Genomic DNA, 19,536 nt, shown 5'->3' on the forward strand with positions numbered 1-19,536 from the left:
TGCTCAGCCAAACAAATGTAAGTCATGTATTTCTAAACAGAATGATAATTCCTGCCACTGAACACCAGAGGAGATAGAATTTATTCCCAGAAAGATGGTCCTTTCCTCCACTAGAATCTAGCATGTTCACATAGAGCAGGCTAGATTCCATTGGCTGAAAGGCCCTGGGTCCTTCAGCCATGGCAATCTGTGTTAAAAGTGCCAGAAATTATGCTCAAGCAAAAGAATGTAGTGCACCTCTTTCCTAAAAGAAAAAAATGGTCATTACTTCCTTTGTACACCAGAAGTTACAGATTGTATTCCCATAAAAAGGTCCTTTTCCCCTCTAGAATTTAGCCGTGTTACACATAAGAGGCTAGGGGACTCAATAAAACGTGTCATTCCTGCCAGTGTGCACTAAAGGGGTTAGAAGCTACTCACAGAAATACTGTCTTTTCCTCCACTAGGATTTAGCACTTTTTGATACAACAGGTTATATTCCCTTGGCTGAAAGGATCAGGTCCTTCATCCCTGGCAATCTGTTCTGAAGGGGCCTGAAATTATGTTCAGCCAAACAAATGTAAGTCATGTATTTCCAAAAAGAATGGTAATTCCTGCCACTGAACACTAGAGGAGATAGAATTTATTCCCAGAAAGATGGTCCTTTCCTCCAGTAGAATCTAGCATTTTCACATAGAGCAGGCTAGATTTCGTTGGCTGAAAGGCCCTGGGTCCTTCAGCCATGGCAATCTGTGTTTACGGTCAAACAAAAGATCATTCCTGCCTTTTTACTCCAGAGGTGACATAATCTTTTGGAATAAAAAAGGTCTTTTTGCCCAGTAGAAATTAACCATGTTATTGATAACAGGCTGGAGATGCGTAGAATGGGCGTCGAGCTGGTACTTCGACACCTGTAAAAAAATCTACTGCCAATCATAAGCAAACCGGAGTTCCGCTGTGGCGACCCCTAACCGGGAAAAGGCAAAGGAAGAAAACTGATAACAGGCTGGCGGAGTCAGTAAAAAAGGTCAATCCTGTCAGTGCATATGAAGAACAGGCTAGCTACCATTTGCTGAAAGGACCAGGTCCGTTCAGCCAAAGAAATCTGTACTGAAGGGACCTAAAGTGTACTACTTTTCTAAAAGCCTTCTTTGAGAGAAACTCCTTTTTCTCACAGTTCACCTTATTTTACAAACCAGGTTATTCCTCTGCTTTGTGTTAACAACTGCAGGATTTTTTTTTTTTTGCATAAATGTTAATTTGTAAACTGCAATCCAGAATCTTTTTTTCTGAATGTGTCTTTTATACAATATAATCTACTTTGCTTTAGATGAAAACAGGAATTATTCTTATAAATAAACTATAAACTTTTTATAAAGAAGTTAAAATATGTTTCAGTCCTTTTCCCCTACAATCTACTGTATTAAAAAAGCTAGATTCCATGCTCTGAATGGACCCTGTCAATCATATGTTTCACATCAGAATACCTCATGTTTATTTAACTGGGTCCTTTCAGCCAAGGGAATCTAGCCTATATTATGTCAGAAGACTAAATTCTATTACTGCAAAGAATGCCCCACTAGAATTTAGCCTTCTCACATAGCACAGGCTAGATTCCTTTGGCTGAAAGACCCTTAGGTCCCTTCAACCAAAGGAATCTAGCCTGCTCACAGCAACGAAGCTAGAATCTATTGCTGTAGAGGCAGTCTTTTTCCCCACTAGAATCTAGCCATCTAAGTATGAGCGGGCTAGATTCCCTTGGCTGAAAGGACAGCCAAGGGAATCTAGCCAAAACCGTAACATCACTACTAATCCAAAATTTTAATACTAACCACAAACACTACTTCACTGGGTTACACTATACTACTACCGTGCAAACAACTACAGATTCATCCAACAAACTTAGCACTACTTCCGCTTTGGTACGTGACCTTTGTGGGCCGTGTTTGACGTCCCTTCCTTTCTGCTGTGACTCCAGCGCTAATAGTACAAGTAAGCTGTGTTTTGTTTTTGTATCTGTGTTAATCTTTATTTTTGTAGGGCTAGAATTTTTGAGATTTCATCTGACTTAACAGTACATCCTTTTACTGATTTATATTTCGTTGCTGGTTCTGTAACATAAAAAGGCAAAACATAAAATTTATTTCCCCGGGATTAGTAGGAAGGCCTTTATATGTATATGTGTGTGTTGCTTCTCTTGAGGAAGAGATACACTTCATGCTTTTCCGTTTACATTTGCCAAATGTTTTTTTCTTAGAGACATTGCGTTTGATCTGTGTTGTGCCCCGCTTTCTCTAATGTCATAATTTTCTTGTTACATTATACACGTAAGCGATTTTATTTCTTTTTGTCTGAAATTTTACGTAGTGCACATTCTGCACAGTTTCAGCTGCTGTTTTATTTAGCAAAATACATTGGTGTTAAGGCATGGGGGGACAGATATTTGGCTATTTGGAGTAAACATCTTGACAAGGGTTTAAGTTTTATGTGTAGAAATATATATGTAGTCTTTGCATGAATAGGGCGGTTAATAATGGAATCTATTGCTTTGTAAAAGTGAAATGCTGTCACTTCGTTGCACTTTTTTTGTGCAGTGGAACATTATTTGCTGTGGTTTGCAGTAGAAGCAGGCAGTGTTCCTAAGTTTTTGCGACGTTGTGTAGGAGTAACCCCCTGAGTAACCCAGTGGTGCGAAACTTGGGAACACTGGTTGATAGCAGTATGAACTTTGACAACCAAGTTTCCATAGTGGTATGGAAAGCCTTCTACGGTGTGCACCTCATAAGGAAGGGTATGGAATCCAGGTCAAGGGATGGTATAACTCCAGTGTACTCGACTCTCATCAGATCACTATCATTTGTAGGTATCTCACCAGACACCTGCAGCAGCTGGAGAGACCTCAGAGGTATTCTCATTAAGAAAAGAATACAGGGACTCTATGTGGACAGGCTGAAGGCCCTTTCACTTTACTGTGCATCTTATAGGTTGCTGAGAGGTGACTTATGCCCTGTACCTGTTCACATAAAACAGCGTTCTTCATTTGACTCTATTTAAACACAATATAGATAAGTGGATGGGAGGCCACATATTTGCCCCTGGGGTGGCACCCTTGTTCCTCATGGACAGAGGTAGCCAGTGTTGATTACAGACCCCGTCTGTTCATAATTTCGTTCTGCGAACTACCCAAAGAAGAACAAATGGGGATACTTAGAATTAACATGTCTAGGCTAGTAACCTCCAATGAAGAAGCATGCAGGGTGGTGCTAAGAATTGGTGGTGTGTAGTTTTTTGAAAGATTATGCCAAATGGTGCACTTTTGGGTTAGTCGCTTGCCTTTTGGATTTTTTTTTAAATGAGAACAGACTGTAAAACAGTTTTTGTTGGCTGAAATTAGTCAGTCTTCATCAGAGTGTGACTGAGCTTACTTTTTACCTCTCTAGAAGTATCTGTAATACTATCTGGTATTTGTTATGCTGCTTTAACTTAAATGATTGTTAGTATAATGGCTTTTGCACTTGAGAGTTGCCAGCTGTCCTACCCTAATTTCCCCCACCTCTTTTTGTAAGTTCAGGCAGCAGACATCTTTTTAATTTTTAACTTTTAAGAGACAAACTGCTGTCTTGTTACTGCTTGCTAGGTGTGATCCTTACACCAGGAGTGAAAGTAAGGGATGTGAACTTAATTTGCAAGAATGGACAACTAAATAGCAAATCAGAATGGACTGTTTCTCTCATTTGGGAGTGTTGAGACTGTAAGCTAAACCTAGGGTTGCTTAGTCAAGAAAGTGTCAGCCAGATGGTATCGCTAGTCAAAATAAATTGGTTTAAATGGTGTTTTCACAGGGGCAGCCCACCTACGCTCACGTGTGCACATACACACGTTTCCTACCAAAAGTGTGGTCCTCCTGAAAGTTTTTATAGTTGGTTGTCTTATCTTCTGAATGTTACGACTTACTTATCCGTCTGGTTGTAAGATGTGTGACATCTATAGGTGTTCCTTTGTGAGCAGGGAGTAGTATTTTAAAGTAACATGCTGCAAGGAATCTTGTACAACACATTCTAGATGTGGCAGTCCCATTGGTGATTATGTTGATTGTTAGTGTTGGTGCTGTAAAATATTTTTGCTGTCTTGATTTTCATTTGGGGTGTCTGTTGTGTAGTTTCCATGTTCTTGCAGTTTCCCCCACGGTCTCTGGATTTCTTGCTGCATTAGGATGTGTTTGTCCTTTCCCGTTAGGGGTCACCACAGCAGAACATTGGTCCGCACAGTGATTGGCATTGGAGGTTTTGTGGTGTTGAGTTGCCACCCTGGTACCCAACCTTCACAGAAGGCATGCACGCAATTGCACCTGTGGCCAAGTTGAGAAAGTCCAATCCACCTAATGCATGTCTTTGGAATGTGGGAGAAAACTCATGCGACCGGATGGAAAACAAGCATACTTTGCAAAGAAGGCACCCTAGCCATTAATCAAACCAGAGAACCTCTTGCCGTGAGGCGACAGTGCTAACCGCTGGACAACCGTGGCCACACGAGATGTGTTTATTGCACTTTCTAATTTTTCTAACGGGGAGCTGCATGGTTGCCTTGTACTTTTGGAGCTTTGAGTTAGATGAATGAGAGATTAGAAAAGTAATTTGAAGTTGTATGGAATAAGTGTTATTTAACTGGTCAGTAGTTAAAGTAGCAGGTTGCCTTTCTATTATTATTGGGATTTCAGCTTTATTTTTTGCGGTTAAACTTGGAAACCACAAGTAGAGTGGAAGGATTGAGTTAAATAGTGAGTTGCCTAAGTAATGCAAATTGGGGTTGGTTTGAAATGTAAAAATTAGCTAGTAGTATTTATTTTCATGGTTTATTCAAGAGCTGGAAGGGAGGCTTGATAACATTAAGCTGTATAACAAGTAGTTTGTGGCCAGATGAGTGGAAAAACTTGAGAGATTTGGCTGAAAGGTCTATTTAGTTATATGTTTGTATAAATAAATGGACTGTGACAGCTGTGATTTAGTGCATAACTGTCCATTTGACGCATGAAACCTCAGTTTACTTGATGGATGGCAACGGGGGGGGCAGAAAGGTAGTAATCTTTGCATATGAAATCATCAAAACTGGGTTTAGGAAACGGTTGTGTGTTGCTGTGCATTAGGGTGGCAGAATTAAAAAGCTGTTGTCTGCACTTGGTCAGCATCCAGTTTTGAAATTTTGCTTCAGTTTTGGGAGCTGAGTCTTGCGTAGTGTTTAAAGAGCTGCAGTGATTATGCAGTCTTTGTCTTTTTGTGATGGTTTGTTTTCTTCAGTATGTGTCCCTGGATGGAAGGAAGGGTGGTTTTAATAACTTTGAGATATAAAAGGAAGCATTGTAAATCACATTGTTGCTTTTCACAACAGGGTAAGAGGGCATAGTGGTATATGGAAATGTTTAAGCATAAGGTGTCAAGGGCTTCTGCCCAGCTGTCTTTGGTCATGACAAAACACCATGTAATGCACAGGAAGGCAGTTTAGAACACTTTTTTTTTTCTTCATTAGAGGTTTGTGTTGTATATTGGAATACTGTGCCAGTTTGTATGCTTTGTTCAGAATTACTGTAAATTTAAAAAAAATGTTACAGACCTGTTGATGGTCTGTTACAGTGGTGAAGTGGAGAGGAGCGGTCTGTAATATACTTAATGCACATGCACACATCCTTTTGCCCCTAGGTACTATATATTGGGTAAAATAGGGTTATATTTGCTAGGCTTATAAAGGTCCTTAAGCTGTTAGCGTAGTAATTTCCTATGAAACCATTTTTTTGCTGTGGTGTGCTGTCAAAGTTCCCTGAGATTATCTTGAATGTTAGCGGAACCAAGTCAGTAGTATGTTGCTTCAGAATTTGTTGGCCAATTTTGTAGGTGGTAATGTTAAGTCCTTATCTGCTGAAGTGTCTCACTTCAGTCTCCCATCAAAACTCTTGGCAGTCATGGTTTCGTGGCTATTCCTTAGCATCAGCTAGTTGTTGGTAATTGTTGGGGTTTTAAACATAAAATGGGTTGAATCAGTGACCATTGCATTTGGCTACCCCCCCAGTTTGGTTCAGCTTCTGGTCTCCTGACGAAGTCTTAGAAACAGATTGTCCCAAGGTAGATAGAATAGTTGTTGCCTGCTCAGGACGACACTTGGGTAGGTAGCTGAAGAGCCAACATAAGAAAGTTCAGTGTTCTGGTCATGAACCTTCAGCCTCACTGCATGCCCTAGGTTTTCTGCCTTCTGCTGTCTGAGTTGAATGGTCGTCCTATCTCGTACAGTAGGTATGCTGCTGATAGTGCTGGCTCTTCACTGTGCCAAACTTTACTGCAGCCATTCATACACTTTTATATTGGTTTCAGTTAAAAAAAACAAAAACAAAACAGCTATTTCAGACACTTTTTGACTCGGCTCAGTTAAGCTGCCTGAGATTATCATAGAACTGGAATTGAAATCTGACCTTCAGATGACACTTAAAACTGTCTGAAACTTGGTGTTTTATGTTGTATCAGATGGCCATGACCATAACTCTAGTAGGGATTCTACAAATTTACACTTCAAACATTTTAATTGACTTTTGCTCAGCCCTAATGACAAAATATGACCGCACCTACAGTTACATTTACTTCCATTTATCCTCTTTTTGAGAGCATCACTGTATCTCTTGCTGTCTTGGAGCCTTGCATTGGCATAAATTTCAACATGGGATAATATCACGTACACAGAGTTAACCTTCAGTCAGCTCTTCACTCTACAAGCAAATGCCCTACTCTTCTCATCCTATTTTAGGTGGCACACTCCATCTCGCGTTCTGGGTAAACATGATATGCACGAATATAACCCACTCGTTTTTTACTGTCTGCAAGCATGTACTTTGCTTGCACTTACAGGCTGTTAGTAAGTCATAGATTTGTGGGCTGATTTCTCACAAATAGTATCTATACTAAGGAACAGCTTTTCTCTTAACAATGCTGCATATTCAAGCTTCCTTTATAGGAGGGTAGATTTTACCATTGCCCACTAGGGCACCTGTCTTGTAGTTCGAGAACACTCCACTGACCCAACTTTGCTTTCTGTCCAGTGTCTTCTGTAGCTGGCCATTCTTACTTTTATTCCTTAAACATTGAATTATCTTGTTTACCAACACTATTTTTCCATAAACAGTTTTTTCTTCTTGTAAGCAGTTTGACTTTAGTTGTTAAAGTGATACAGATAGCTACAATATATTAGTTTGTGTGTCGTCCTTTTGAAATTGCTATGTGCTTAATTTTTATTGATGTTTTTTTAAGTGGAGCTTTACTCCCTGGTCTCAAATAGGTTCCATCCAGTCAGAAGTTTGTAATCTAATTAGTAAAGGTGTGTGTTTGTGACAGGGGGCGCAGGCTAGGCAGTGAGTTCTGCCTCTGATTTGCTTTCAGTGGTATGTGGTTCGTGGCTGTCTTTAAAGTGAGTGTGATTACAGTTTCCTGTTTTTCGATAAGCTGCATGTTTTTGTGTCCCTTTAGTCACTTTTACCACTTTTCTCACATTATTGCTAAGAACATTGATTCAAGCAATTAAGACATGAGAAAATTCAGATGTCTAAAAACTTCACTTTTGCAGGTCATTCTTTCTTGACTGATTCTGCAAGGTGGGTGCTTACCGATAGGCTTGTACTGTATAGACCCAAAACAAACTTGTTTGGTTGATGGTATAAAGACTTGAGGGATATGGGTAAAAATTACATTTTTTTTTCTTCAGTTTGTGACCTGTGAATACAAAAAAACAGTAGTGTAGTAGTATTTAAAAAAAATACATTTTATTTATTTAAACATGTTATTGTAAAACTTTATTGAATTGCCCCAGGTCAGGAAAACGTTCTGGTCAGTTAGTGGTGGTGCTGTATGCAGGGATTTTTAAAAATAATGTTGTGTTGTCTTGCTAATAGTTAATGCAGGTGGATTTCAGCCTATTAAGTGGGACAGTGGTGAACTTTATGGACAAAACACACTCTCTCTCTCTCGTACCGTATACAAATGTGTAAGTGCCAGAGCTGTAGGCATCAGACATAATGGGTGTTTGTCTCAGACATCAGTCAGTGAGTTACAAGATAATTTAATGCTGTGTTAGTTTGCCAGAGCAGTGTAATATGTAACAAGAGATTTAAGCTGTTGACAGGTGCTCCGCATATCTGTTAACAGTATTGGGGGGGGTGGTTACTTAAACTTCAGTAGACTTTCACTGGTATGACCAGTGAGTTCTCTTCACCTGTTTTTAATTAGGCAAATTGTTGTTTTTTATTAAAGTAGGCCAAACACTGCATTGTATATGGATTGTCATATATCCTGTTGTCTTGTGAGATATGAAGCCGGCTGTATTGTGCCTACCCCTTCATGCTGGAATAGTTTGGTCATTGTTGTGTTAGTGAACTTTTGCACGAGCATGGAAGACTGCCCTTGTAAATGTGGCCTTGAGGTGATGGGATTCCTGGTAGGTTCCGCTTTTTGTGTGCATGTGTACACATACATAGATCTTTAGCTAGGGTATATCGCAGATGGTCTTTTGTAATAGGTGGTGTAAACTGGTTGAATGTCCATCCTTATCTCCCCAGAAAGAGGTGCCTAAGATGAACAACATTCTCCCTCCCCGAAGGAGGGTAGCCCACTAAGCATTTGGTCCCTTGTTGCTGTATCAGTTTCCCATATATTATCCAAAACCAGAGTCTACCTTATTGTTTAAGGTTGTAAGAATTTAAGGCAGTTTTCTTGGTATTCTGTCAAAATGGATATCTTCTGAGTTGAAGGACAGTACAAACACATTTTATTACTGTTGCAGTACAAGCTATTGAAGGTGGGGAATACAGGTTACTTTTAGTCTACGTTGTATTGATTTTGTATTTTTGCAGTGTTGTGCCAAATTTTGTTAATTTGAAAAAAAAAAGAAAACTTTGAGGGAATTGGGGATTGTACTACAAATGGTGCATGTAGTGTACACTTTCTTGTTGAAACTGAGATGCCTTTTTTGCGGGGATGGTGATGAGTTAGACTGTTAAGTCTTGGTCTTCTCTCTCTGTTTTTGCATTTTTTATCTCCTTCCTGTATGCAGTATTTTGTCACTGATTTATATTCTGCCTCCAGGTATGGCTCCACGTAAGGGTAAAGAAAAGAAGGAAGAGCAGGTTATCAGCTTGGGACCTCAAGTAGCTGAAGGCGAAAATGTCTTTGGAGTCTGCCATATTTTTGCTTCTTTTAATGATACCTTTGTCCATGTGACGGATTTGTCTGGCAAGTGAGTACTTAATTGTGCACATTGGTGTGCATTTTTTTAATATGTTCACAATTCACGCAATAATATTGTTCTTTAACTGCTGTGAATGTGATGTTGTGTGAGGGACCTACCATGTAGTGATTTTTCATAGTTGTGCTCTTATTTCCCTTCTCCGATGCTTGTTAAAATTCATAATTTCTGTAGTCATTTTTTTTATGAAATGAAACATTAGTGATTTGGCATCTTTGTGAAACTACTGCTCATGTTATGTATCACAAAGCAGAATGGAAGGGATTTAAATGATCTGTGCTTTACTTTGGTGAGTAGGTAAATTAACTTCAGACCTTAGCTGTTACAGTTTACCTGCATGTATTCCCTCTTGATTACTTAAGAATACTTTGGAAGCAGGTGGGTCAACACTTCATTTGTGTTCACAAAAGTAAATGTGAGTTTATTAATGGAATTTTAGGAATTCATGATATAAATTTACCCTGGCTGCAAAAAACATTTAACTTAAAAAATATATATACATGCACGCACACACACCGATTTATGAGCTTGCCATGAAAAGCATGGCTAAGTCTTTAAAACAGGAGGAGTCAGAAGTTGGGGTGGGGGTGCAGTACTTCAGACAACACTTAAATTGCAGCTGTTGATGCCCTTGACTTGCCTAGTTGACTGAAAGTGAAATACCAGCAATCTAGTCATGGTTTCAGCTACTGTGTCACAAGAGGGTGCATTTTAAGAAGTGATTATATGAGGAGGTGAGCAAGAAATAAGAGTCTGCGGCTTCAGTGTTTGGTGTACTCCAGTATTCCCAGTCTTTGTTCTAGTAATAGGAGCACTTGTATTAATATAGAATTTGAAACGGTATGTTCAAAGTTTCTCAGAGCAGACATAGGCTGATAAGTAAGTCACCTCAGTGTAAAATCCAGGTATAATTTAATAAAAGATAAGTGCTTTTACAAACTGTGTTGCTTCATCAGATCATTACATCAGAAACTTTCTACACATTTATATACCACTCCAATCACCTCAAATTAACCAATAAAAGCAAAGTGCATTCTACTTCACCAGGTAACAAAGGCATTCAAGAATTTACCTTTTAGTCACCACGTTATGACATTATTTAAAATAGACATTCTAAAGCCATGTACACATATATAATATAACTTCACGGTCCTTAAAACTGATAAACATAAAACCGTAAACAAAAACATAAATCAAAAACATGTTGAGCACTGTACCCCTTTGAAATGTGTATATGTGAAAAAATATATACAATAAAATGTATAGAAAATGTCATATCTGTATGTATATTGCAATTACTTCCTCAGGCCTATGAGCTGCCAAGGTGGATTTCAGTCCTGAACCTGCATGTGCCCTTAACGTAAAAATCCACCTATGTTCTACCTGCACTGTACTATTTACTATGTCCCCTTTCCTATCATTCTACTGTACAGCCTCCAGAGCCAAAAATTAATGTTCACCTCCCATATTGTTAATATGCTTGGCCACTGCACTGTATTTCAAACCTCTGTGGGCACAATGTAGGTGATCTCTAATTCTTTCTGTAAGCCTCCTGTTGGTTTTTCCTACATAAAATGAAGGGCAGGATGTGAAGCGTGCTAGATAAACTAGATTCTTAGTATCATAATCTGCACATGCCGCCAGTCTGTACTCCTGCCCTGTTTAGGGCGTGTATGAACCTATCTGCTTCCTCTATATGTTCGCAGAACCCACAATTTCCACATTTGTGTGCACCACTCCATCTATATTACCTACAGTCTTAGGATAGCATAATCTATAATTTAATGATGTCATTCCTACAGCCATACTTAAGTTTCACCCCTACCAATTTCACTCTCCTGGGATCGGCCTGTAAAACGTACCAGTACATCTCATACATACTCCTAAGTGAACGATCCTCTCTGGAGTAGGTTAAAGTAAACCTTATCCCATCTGAATTCACCATTTCCTCTCACTGTTTCCAACATGGTGATGAAAAATATGGCTTATTCCTTGTACCAGTTTCTTTTCTCACCAATTCCTGTCTCTTCCTAATATCATCTTTGTTACCTCTCTGCAGAAAGTCAACCCCCATCTGCTCCAAACCATTATCAAAGTCTGTATCTTTCACCATTAATTTACTAGTCCTACCCATTTGTCTTTTCAAAACATTGTTAAAAACATGTTTAGGGTGCATGCTGGTATGGTGCACATATTTTTAGGACGAAAACGGTCCTTCCTGTCCATCGTAGTATAAAACTTCCCAAACTCCTCTTTCAGTACTACCACATCCAGAAAATCTGTTGACTCAGAGGAGCATTTAGTAGGAAGAAATCTTCTACAAACTACGGTAAAATCTAATACATTCACCATAAGGTGCGTTTAAGATGTATTTACCTTCCCATCCCACCATGGACAGGTTGGTGTAGCTGTTGGCACACAGTGTGCCCATCACTACACCAGAAACCAGTCTATAATATTTGCCATTGAATGCAAAGACATTATATTCCAAAATCGGAGTTAAACACAATAAATCCACTTTACTAGTGTCATACAACCTTTTCTTAAGTAGTACTTCTCTAACTACCTCCACTCCTTCTCTATTAGGAATGGTTGTGAATAATGTTACATCCACTGTAACCATCAGTAGGCACAATGTATCTGTATTACTTTTAAGGAACACATACAGATCCTTCATAAAATGTTCAGAATCTCTTAGCACAACTGGATACAGTTCTACTACAGGACGAAGGCACTTCTCCATATAATGTGACTAAAAGGTTAATGCTTGAATGCCTTTGTTACCTGGTGAAGCAGGATGCTCTTTGTTTTTATGGTTGATTTTGAGCTGATTGGAGTGGTGTATAAATGTGTAGAAAGGTTTTGATGTGATGAAGCAACATTGTTTGTGAAAGCGCTTATCTTTTAAATTATACCTGGATTTTACGCTGGGGTGACTAGTTTCTTTTTTCAGCCTGTCTGCTCTGCGAAATTTTGGACCTATTTTTTCACTTTTGCAGTTATTCGCAGAGCCGTTTATCACCTAGATTCTTTTTTGGACTTCGCTATAGAATTTGAAACATTTGTGAGCTGCTTTTGGTCGGGGTTGTTGGATAAACTTGATTAGAGTTGATACATGACTGTTTATATGTAAAGGAATTTAGTGAGACTGCGAGAATGGCAGGAAGTTCGTTTTCCAATTGGATGTGCAGATCAAGTTCTTTTGACAGGTCAAGGATGCCCACTACTGCAAATGCTGTGAGCTCCTTTGGTGCTCGCCACATGTATTGATTTTTGCTTGGTGTAGAGGAACAGAATGCAAGTAAATGAAACATTTGCACTGTCTGCTTACAGGTAAGGTCAGTAGCAAAGACTTTGCTGGGAACCTGTTCTGGCAAACAAACAGCAGTGTAGCTTTGAAAATGCCGTGGCAGTTAGCATTGTATGTTATTGCATTCCATTAATGCACGCTTCCCAATCCTTGCTTATGTCCTGATTCTGCTACTGTGTCTCTAATGAAATGGCTTAATTGATTAGAAGGTACTAGCAAATTGTCATTACTTTTGGTGAAGCTGTCATAATTTTAAGTTAAAAAAAATGTTTGGTGGCTTTAAATGGGATATTTGGCAAATAAATAGATGAGTAGCTATGGAAAGGGGACAAACCAGGAGCAGAGCTTTAGGTGTGCATTATTAAACAAAGATCAACAACATTTTAACCTATTCTTAAGGCCGGATTTATGTCGGAGATTAATACAAGAATCTAAGGATGAAACAAGTCACTAATGTGTGTTCCTTTCCTTTACGTATTGGTACTGATGCTCCATTTATTCAGAATATCCTTCCAGTAACTGGAAAGTCTTTATGGGGACTCAGGAGCTTTGTAAGATAGTAGGTTGTACCCCTAATTTTATTTAAAAAAAAAAAAAAAAAAGAAATTTGAAGCAGGTTTTAGAATAGCGTAACTCAAAGCGGTTTCATTATGAGAATGGTAAGAAATGGACATTTCTGTGTCAAAATTGTTTTTATTGTAGGTATATTTTGGTCGCAAGTAGTTTTTATTTTAAACATTGTTTTGGAAGCAAAAGGAAGAAATGACTGTGAAGGGCTAGTATATTTGGCTTGTTGTTCAAACCGTCATTTTCTGTGTGGGTAAAACCACAAGAAAGTAAAGCAACAGAATTAAGGAGCCCATGTACTCGCTATAAAAAGAAAAGACAAAACCAATGCTTTGGCGCAGTATGCACTGACTTGTACAAATTTCAGGAAGTTTCAATTTTGGTTATAGAGAGAATTGAGAAAAATAGGTTTGTGGAAAATTTCAGCAAATATCTTTTAATATCTAGAGTTGAAATGGTAGGTATTTTTAAGCTCCGGAAAAGCTCCTGGTATTAATGACTGCTTCAGTCAAAAGCTTGCTTAAGTATAACAGTATTTAATAACAGTGGCCAATATTTTTGTCCTACATGGAATTTAAGGTGCACTGGCTTTTTAAAATAAGTTTTAGCTGGAATGGTTCTTGGTTGCAGTTTGTGATTTGTTAATTGTGTGATGTCATATTAAGCATCAGTACATCAGTTTTTATTCTGAGGAAGTTTACTGGCATATAATGAAAGTGCTTAATAAAAACCTTTTAAGTTTATATTGTGGTAAAGCTGTTATGTACAGTGATTTCTTTGATTTTTCAATTTTTGCTTGTTTTTAGGGTTTCAGGTGTAGTTTAATTGCATCCAAATACCACAAAGTCGAAAACAATAAGTACCACAGTAGAAAAACCACTGAGACAGGACTCAAAGCAGCAATCACAGCAATTTAATTCCAACTTAGTGCTTCGGCATCAAGCCTTCAATGACTATAAATTCATACAAATTTCCAACAGTGTGTGTATATATGTATGTATGTATATGTATGTATGTATATGTATGTATATATATATATATATATATATATATATATATATATATATATATATATACATAAAATTCAAACAATTTAATTAAAATACTAAATCACAGATTTTCAATTTACTTCCTTATTTAACCCACCCATGGGGTCCCAAAGTATTATATTTTAAAATAGTTTCTTTTTTTCAGAAGTTTTTCTTTAATACATGAAACCTCCCTGAAGGAAACATTTACTTTCTCTAGGATGCAACTTGTAAACTGGTTTAGCATTATGTACACTAATAAAATGTTGACTCAAAGGGCTATCTATTTTACAGGTTCATAGGTAGGTACTAGGCTATCGGCCCAAGGGCCTACGTAAGTCTAGCCAACAAGGTTCCCTGGCTTATGCCACCCAAGTCGAGCAGAGACCCAGAAGTGATCCCCGGAGTGCATTTCCTATTTCCCATCCACTTATCAAGATTTTTCTTGAGTGCTAATGAAGAACTTTGCTCGACATAGATGGGGTAGCCTGTTCCAGAGTATGGGAAGTCTCTGGGACAGGAATCTATCCCTCCAGCATGTCCTGTTTATTGTGGTGACAAGGTTTAGGTCCCAGAGCGTGTAGCTCGGAGGGATTGGGATTTCTTTAGCTGTAGCATGTCCAACAGCTCTGGGTTTGACATAGCTTTATATGTTAGGCGGAAATCACCTTGGAGTAGGCAATATGCTATGGAGTAAAGCTGAAGTTTTTTGAGGCAGTCAGTGTAGGGCATTTGTTTGAGGCCAGTAATCCTCTTTTGTGAGGTACTTCTGTGGCCTTTCCAGCTGCTGCAGATGTCTTCTGAGGTACATTCCAAAAGGGGCGTTGTACTCTGTAATGGGTCTAATGAGTGTCGAGTAGAGGGGAACAATGACCTCTTTTTTTCCTGGATGAGAACCCTTTTATGATGTGTGCCACATAGAAGGACTTCCTGACTACTGTGGCGATGTGACTATCGGAGAGACTATTGTCCACCTGGGTCCCAAGGTCTCTTATCACACATTCGGTGTTAAGTAGATTGCTGCCTATATGGTAGTTCATGGGTACAGAGTTTTTACCAAAGGGGAATGACACTGCACTTTTTGGCATTGAGCTTGAGGCCATGGCTCTGACACCAGGCATCTGTCTCAGCGAGGCCCTTCTGTAGGATGTCCACATCATTTGGGGACTTGACTATGGCTCCTAGTTTGCAGTCATCTGCGAACTTCATTAGCCAGAGGCTTCTGTGTTAGCCTGTACTTCAGAGAAGTAGATGCCAAATAGGAGCGGTCCCAGGACGGAACCCTGTGGTACTCCACTTGTCACTGCTTTGAGGTCGGATTTGGAGTCTGCAACTTTTATAGTGTGGGTTCTGTCAGTGAGCCAGTTGGCAACCCATCTTGTGACGTAGGGATTTATACCTAGTTTAGTGAGTTTAGCTATAATTCCAGAATGGGGGATGGTGTCGAAAGCCTTGGCGAGGTCAAGATAGGCTATGTGAACCACCTTACCCTCATCTGCGGCTTTGGTGACTGCCTCATAGAAGTTGATCAGGTTCAGGAGGCATGATCTGCCTTTCACAAACCCGAACTGGGTGGGATCCAGAGTTTGGAGGTTACCAATGTCTTTATGAGTTCCATGATGATATGTTCCATGGCCTTGCAGACCAGGCTCGTCAGGCTAATAAGTCAATAGTTCCTGGGATCAGTGGTGGCTCCCCCTTTGTGGAGTGCGATAACTGTTGCTGTGCACCGTTCAGTGGGCACAAAGCCTGATGCAAGGCTATTATTGAACATGGTGCTTAAGTGGGGAGCCAGCTCGTTCTGAAGTTCGTGTAAAACACAGCCTGGGATGTTGACCGGTCCCATGGATGCTGTGTTTTTGGCTTTAGAGAGTGCAGCTTTTACCTGTGTAGTTGTGATTACAGGGACTCTGCATTCTTCCTGTATAGATATGGGCCCTTTAGGGGGTGGGGGGTAAAGTTAGCACTGAACCTATCTGCCATGATGTTGGCAATATCAGTTGGTTCTGTAATTTTCGTGCTGTTGTACTGTAACTCGGAGCAGATTTGGGAGTTGCCATCGAGATTCTTGACATAGCTATAGAATGCTTTGTGGTTGTCCTTAGAATTAGTGGCGATTTTGTTTTCGTAGCTAGCTTTGGAGGATCTTATAAGGGATCTCAGCTTCTTACCGAGGCTGACCAGGGAGCTCCTTCACTCATGGGATTTTTACTCTCTCTTTCAACAGTTTCTTCATTCTTTGTACAGTTTGTTTATGGCAGGGGACCACCAGATTAGCTTCCTTTTTTTGGAGGATAGCGTCTTGGTTCTGTTTGGGATAGCACGATCCATGCACTCGTGTAAGTGCTTATAGAGTGCATTTGTGTAGGATTCAGCAGTTGTAACTGTATTGTCCATCTGCATGGGTGTCATGAAGTTCACCACTTCTGTCTTAAAGCATGAAGTTGGCTTTGGAGAAAGTTATTACTGTGGTTTCCTTAATGGGGGGTGGGGGAAGGATGTGGATATCAAGGGTGATTTTAGCTTATGGTCGGATTGGACCAACGAGGAGTTGACTTTAGGTGTGGAACACCGGTCACTCATGTTGGTAATGACTAGGTCTAGGATATTGTTGCCCTTGGGGGGGGGGGGGTGTATAAGTTGATCCTGGGCATTGGTGTTTATGAATTATGACTACTGTGGCGATGTAACTATCAAAGGAGGGACTACTGTCCACCTGGGTCCCAAGGTCTCTTATCACACATTCTGTGTTAAGTAGATTGTTGCCTATGTTGGTAGTTCATGGGTACACAGTTTTTACCACAGGGGATGACACTGCACTTTTTGAGCTAAGGAGTGGTACACGAGTAGTTTTCCCAGTTAATGGTGGTGTAGTTGATGTCGCCCGTTATTAGGGTGTTTGGTTGAACCCTAATATTTTCCAGTACATCAAGAAAAGAGGCGTGGGAATCCTGGGGCATTGTGGGGGATCTGTAGCAAGCTATAATTTGGATTGCAGTTTTGCCCAGAGTTAGTTGCACTTTGATAACCTCGGATGCATTGTGCTGAGCAACTAGCTTGGAGGTGTGGATATCCTTGATGAATATGGACACACCTCCGCCTTTGGTGTTTCGGTCCAGGTTACATGGCCGAAAAGTGTGGTATGAGTTGTTGCCTGGTAGTGAAGGGGTGCTCTCTGGAGCCTTGAACTAGGTCTCAGTCACTGTACAGATGTTGATGTTCTCCATTTTAAGGAGTGCCTCGAGTGAGTGCATTTTGAGATTTAGACTTCTAGCATTGAGTAGCATTACCCTCAGTTTTTGCTTGCCTGTTCCTGTTACGGTGGTGAATTTATTTGAACCTTGCCTAAAAAAGGCACTATAGGGGCAGCAAGAGCCTTAGCCAGTATCCGGAATCCCAGGGGCGACAGGTGCAGGCCATCTGTGGCAAAGCATCGTGGTCTGTCGACCATGTCATCCCAAGCAGACAGATACTGGATCCCCTTAGATTCTAAGGCTTAGAATGACACCAGAGGCTTAGCCAATTGTTGAAGTCAATCATTTTGTCCTTGCACTGCAGTATCATTCTGGGCGATGGCAGAATGCTACTCCGGGCTAGGGTCATACCTGCCTGGGCACGATTGGAGAGCTCTTCCATGTCTCTCTTCATGTAGTCCAGGGAGGTACGTCTCAGGTCATTCACACCAACATGGACAATGACAGTCCTATATGTACTTGTTGTGGAGTGACCTGAGTGCATGGGTTATGTGGTGGATCCTGGCACCCCGACAGGCAGCTGTGACCGTAACCTTCTCCTTTAGTCTGGTGAGTTGGACATCAGTGTGCCTGACTATAGAGTCACCTATGACTAGTGTGTTGGGTACGTTGTTTTGCCTTATTGGCTGTGGTTGAGTGGCACACTTGAGTCTGTGTGTTGTCATTTGGGTTGTGTTGGGGGATGGAGTTTGCTTGCGTTTCTGCTTTGGAGGTCTCTGTTGCTTAGACAGATTATTATTGAGAACCTTCGCAAATGTTTTTGTGTTACTGTGTGTGGATTTTGGTGGTGTAGATTTAGTGAGACTATGATGAATGTGGTGTGGTGCAAATGTTTACCTTCTCCTCATGACTGTCAAGTTCAGTCTTGGTTGGAGAGAGCTTTTCTTCCAGTTTGGCTAGATAAGTGCATATCTCACAGGTTGTAGTGTTGGGTGGTAGGAGGAGAGGGTTGTTTGTGTACATGAGGCAATTTCTACATTGCCTCAAGATGCCCAGATTCATCAGATAGGAGAGAACACTGGGAGCTGACCCTTGGACATGCCTGAATAAAAAACTATTTTCCTCTAGATAAGTGAGGAAAGTGAGTACAAGACCTGTTTTTCTCTAAGCAGGTGAGAAAAGTAAGTACAAAAACTGTTTTCCTCTAGGTAATGAGGAAGGTTGAGTGCTTATAGTAATTAGTAGCTTATTTAGTGCTTACAAGTTCTGAACAGGTGCTGAGCACGAATAAGCAAATTTGAGTGCTAAAACCTAAGAATCTGTATCTGCACTAGATTCTTTGTCCCTTATATGTTCTTGCATATGCATTTAAAGGCTCTCCCTGTTTCCCCTATATAATATAAGTTACAGCTACATCTGAGAGCATAAATTACTTCAGTACCACATGTATAGATGTCTAGAGGGGTAAATCTTACCCCATTAATTTTTGGAAAAAATGTCACAACATGCCTACACACTGAGCACTTTTTACAAGGCATAGTACCTATTCTTTTATCCTTCACACTAGGGTGTATAGGAATAACAGGTGGTATAAAGCGATTATGTACCACCATATCACCCAAATTTCTATTTCTTCTATAAGAAATTTTTATCTGATTTACTTATCAGATATTTCAGTTCTTTATCATTCTCCAATATTTTTTAACTTCTCTAAATATAGCTTCAGTCAAGACATTAAAAGTTGTGACAAAATAAACTTCTCTATCTCCCCCTTTACATTTTATTTTCTCTCATTGTTCTTACCTCATTGTTTTTATTTTTATTTACTACTTTTATGACATTGTCTTCCATTATTCCATATCATTTTATTTAACCTTATTCTTGGATTCTTCCACTGTAAGACTATTGTACCCCCTCTTTATAAACATATTTTCTGTTTTCACTAGTTCATCCTGAAAGATATCTGAGCTACATAATTTATTAAGTCTTAAAAATTCATTATATGTCCGTACGGATGACAAATGGCTAGGATGACAGCTTGTACCATATAAAAAGGCATTATTTTGGCCAAATTTTCTAAGCACTGTAGTTTCCAGGCCATTGAAACGTAACCTTTTTATCCGTTTGTATGCCATCAAATTTAAAGCCAAACGTATTATGTAGGTCCTTTATAAAATAATGAGCC

General features: G+C 39.7%; 1 protein-coding gene across 1 annotated transcript in view; it reads left to right on the top strand.

The window, feature by feature from the left end:
- Positions 1–1,838: 1,838 nt before the first annotated feature.
- RPS14 (ribosomal protein S14) overlaps positions 1,839–19,536 on the top strand; it is a 187,515-nt gene continuing 169,817 nt past the window's right edge. Inside the window, exons 1-2 of the mRNA XM_044069372.1 lie at positions 1,839–1,971; positions 9,093–9,243. Of these exons, the coding sequence (XP_043925307.1) occupies positions 9,095–9,243 (149 nt within the window). The 5' untranslated portion in view covers positions 1,839–1,971; positions 9,093–9,094. The remainder of the gene's footprint in view (positions 1,972–9,092; positions 9,244–19,536) is intronic.

Source organism: Protopterus annectens, chromosome 4.part0 (genome assembly GCF_019279795.1).
Source record: "Protopterus annectens isolate FY-2018-M chromosome 4.part0, PAN1.0, whole genome shotgun sequence".
NCBI classification, from domain to species: domain Eukaryota; kingdom Metazoa; phylum Chordata; order Ceratodontiformes; family Protopteridae; genus Protopterus; species Protopterus annectens.